The 3,746-nt window shown below is 36.0% G+C and overlaps 2 protein-coding genes across 8 annotated transcripts in view; both read left to right on the forward strand.

The window, feature by feature from the left end:
• LOC116843632 (sex-lethal homolog) overlaps positions 1–3,746 on the forward strand; it is a 31,181-nt gene that overhangs the window by 11,423 nt on the left and 16,012 nt on the right. For all 7 annotated transcript variants that reach the window (XM_032814180.1, XM_032814182.1, XM_032814185.1 and 4 more), the window contains one exon: positions 1,487–1,647. In XM_032814180.1, coding sequence (XP_032670071.1) covers positions 1,487–1,647 — 161 coding nt within the window. The remainder of the gene's footprint in view (positions 1–1,486; positions 1,648–3,746) is intronic.
• The window catches only part of LOC116843631 (uncharacterized protein YJR142W-like), a 78,553-nt gene that overhangs the window by 10,916 nt on the left and 63,891 nt on the right, over positions 1–3,746 (forward strand). The window lies entirely within an intron of this gene.

The following is a 3,746-nucleotide window of genomic DNA, read 5'->3' on the forward strand; positions in this document are numbered from 1 at the left end:
GTGTGCGATTATGGACAGAAAAGTTGTCCGTCATTTTTGGGTTGAGCTTGCAGACTCAGCAGTCTTGTCCAATGAGATAATTCTGGGACAAGACAGATGACACAGCCTCAAAACTACGGGTATCCTTTTGTCCACGACCGTACTGTATGTTTGTATATGTTTGTACACACTCAGAAGACTATGATTTTGATTTTCAGATATTTTTTCCCTCTTTTTACGGATGCAATTATCTCATGAACCAAATTCTTCAAAATTCTGTGCTGTACTTGATTTAACATAACACTTTTGCATATTCTCGTCGAATGCGTACACGTATAAATAACGCGGTATTTGAAATTGGAACATTCTCCAAACAGCTGTTTGCAGCGATCTTACTACATCGTTGCACAACGCAGTCGTGCATGCACCACGCGCATATTTACTTTGCGAAAGTTTCTTGCCAAAGTATTTTTGTGCAGCTCCTGGTTTCAATATTGCATAATTGTAGATACGCTCCCTTTACTCTGTCTCAGTTTTCCGCAAAACGTTCGAGTAATCCACCGGCGGGTCAGGGTTATTATGGAAAGCACAAGTTGTTTTGATTTAAAACTTAATCCATTACATGTTATATACATAGAATGTCTAACGCAAGACATGCACGTACATGTAAATATAAATGTGTACATGTAAATTGGATCAAACTGAACACAAAATTTTTCTATCACTTTGCAAACAATCACGTAAAATGTTGGATTACTAATTGAAGAAGATTGGCGAATGTGATCACGCGCGATAAGACAGATGAGTTGTAATAGAGACACCTGCCGTCGTGTTTGTAGATCAGGTCAAACTGAACAAAAACGTTCTCTACCATTTTAAAAATAATCACATAGATCTTTAGTTATTAATTAAAAAAGTTTGATGTGTTATCACGCAATAATCATGTACCAATTTTCTTTAATTAATAACTTAGAATCTACATGATTATTTACAAGGTAATAGAGGACTTTTTTGTTAAATCTGACCTAATACAAGCGTACAGCAGCGGACATAGTTATCACAGCTTATTTATCGTATGGCGCGTGATCATTCACAAATTTTCTTTGATTAATAACTTAAAATTTTGCGATTGTTTAAAAAATGGTAGCGGAATTTTCTGTTTAGTTTAACCTAATCTATTTGCAAATGTGTGTTGACATGTCTCACGTTAGATATTTTGTATATTATAAAATAATATTAATATTTTACTACCGTAATGTGTGCACTGAAAAATAATGAACCGGAACGTATAAATTGCACAAGTCGGAAGGGCTCTTTGGTTGAGGAATTTATTGTTAATTTCTTCCGCGTGCATTTAAAATTATCGTCTGATAAATAAGTAATAAAAATACACATGTGTGCATCAGTTTTGTCTGAAGTCTTGCCTGAAAAACATTCGCACGTACTTTTGCAGCTTATCCGTGCGCGCATGAAATTATCTCATCTAATTGCCATGATTTGATTTCAGTTTCGATAAGAGAGAAGAAGCACAGGAGGCGATCGCGCGACTTCACGGTACGATACCAGAGGGTGGGTCAGAGCCACTTAGCGTAAAAATTGCCGAGGAGCATGGGAAACAAAAAGCGGCGTATTACGCGGGGTGGCAAGCCGGGTACAATCAAAGTCGCGGTAAGTGATTTTATACTAGGACACGGAGATTAATAGACTTTATCTTACGACTTGGCAGTGGTAATCGATAAATCATCATGCGTGCTCTTTCACGTGCATTGTGTTTTGTGCTCTAATCTAAAATTATCCGATGTTACTCGAGAGGGAAAGAGTGAAATTACCGCTGCTAGGTAGAATTTGCATTTTGGCTTCTAACGATTCTATGCTGAAGTATAGTTAAGTTATTTGCATTTCTATTACGATTACTGTGTTGTTTCATGTGTTTGAGACCCAGATATATATAATTAGTTTACTCTCAAATTGCTTGTGACACAGTTTTCCGATCAAATGCGATCTTTTCATTTGCGTACTCGATATCCTTCATATTTGAATATTTTCGGATTGGTAGTGTAGATGATTCTTACGATGCAATGCCTCAATGTGTCGCAATTATTGTTGTATTTGCGCGTTTTACGACGTATTGCGCGCACGCACACACTCACATATACATACAAACACACATACACACATGCGCGCGCGCGCGCGTGCGTACAGCATCTTTCCTCCATAAAATATTTCGAAAAGTTCTTTCATTTACTGTACACAAGCAGAAGTAGACGAATGATTGAGATAGCATAAGTTGCTACTCATAAGTACATGCGTCGTATTTCTTTTCTTTTCTTGTTCATGCTGTTTGTCTAATGTTGAAATATTTTGTCAGATAAGATGGCTGCATCTAAATCAGACCGCAACGACTTACGCACTAAAAGCACACCTTTTGTGTACACAGAGAATTGAGAAAGGTGTTTACAATTTTAATGCGTCAATACAAATACGCGTTGAAACGCAGAGAGATCTCTGCGGCCGACCGATTGTACATGGAGACACACGTTTCTTGCGCCTCTTCGCGCGATTTTTGTTTGTTTTTCTGTTTTTTCTATTTTTTTTCTTCGAAGTTGTGCGTCGTAATGTGTACGAAGAAGAGATACCAACTGAGTCGAACGACAATCGCACGGGAGACGAAAAAAGAAAAACCGAAAGACCGCCTGAGCAGTTATACAATCAAACAAATGAGAACGCAGTGTTGTGACAGAAGAGTATTGTGTGTGATTTGTGATGGCGCATATACACGCAATGCACTGAAATTATATACACTATATGCTAGTCTGTGGGACGATACGGCGCTTGTGATACGAACGATTCACATGAAAAGAAAGAGAAGAGAAATGCCGTTTATACAACTTTCAGTTTGGATGCGCTGGCTAGCTGGACGATTACTTGTGACACGCTCTCTCTCTCTCTCTCTCTCTCTCTCCCTCTCCCTCCCTCTCCCTCTCCCTCTCCCTCTCCCTCTCCCTGTTTTCCTATGTCAACCCTTGCCTTTTCCCTTTCGTACCCTTTCTTTTCCTTTTTTCTTTCTCTTTCTCCCTTCTCCGTACCTTTCATTTCCTTTTTTCTTTCTCTTTCTCCCTCCTCTCTCCCTCTTTCCCTATGTCAACCCTTGCCTTCTTTCCCATACCTTTTCTCTTTTTCTTTCTCTCTCCCTGCCTTCTTTCTTTCTCTTCTTTCTCTTCTCTCTCTTTCTCTCTCTCTCTCTTTCTCTTTTTCTCTTACTCTTTGTATTTTCTTAGTACCAGTGCTTTCGTTCGTTTTTTCGCTTGAACACTTTTGTTAAGTATTACTATTGCCCATACGTTATCGACCGTACAGAAGCTTTCATGTTCACCGATACAATATCATATTCCATGGCTGATACTGTTTTGTGCTTTATCGCGTTTTGTACTATTAGTTTTGTACAATATATATATAAATATATAATTTATATATATATATATATATATGTATGTGTATATATATATATATATATACACATATGTATGTATGTGTATATATATATATACATATATATATATATATATATATATATATATATTTATATACATATTCATATACATATATGCGTGTATGTATATATATATATATATGTATGTATATATATATATATATATATATATATATATACATGTATATGTATGTATATATGTACATATGTATATATATGTATATATATATACATATACATATATATATATATATATATATATATATATATATATATA

Source organism: Odontomachus brunneus, unplaced genomic scaffold (assembly GCF_010583005.1).
Source record: "Odontomachus brunneus isolate Ranch 3 - 2012 unplaced genomic scaffold, Obru_v1 Obru_scaffold_034, whole genome shotgun sequence".
NCBI lineage: Eukaryota > Metazoa > Arthropoda > Insecta > Hymenoptera > Formicidae > Odontomachus > Odontomachus brunneus.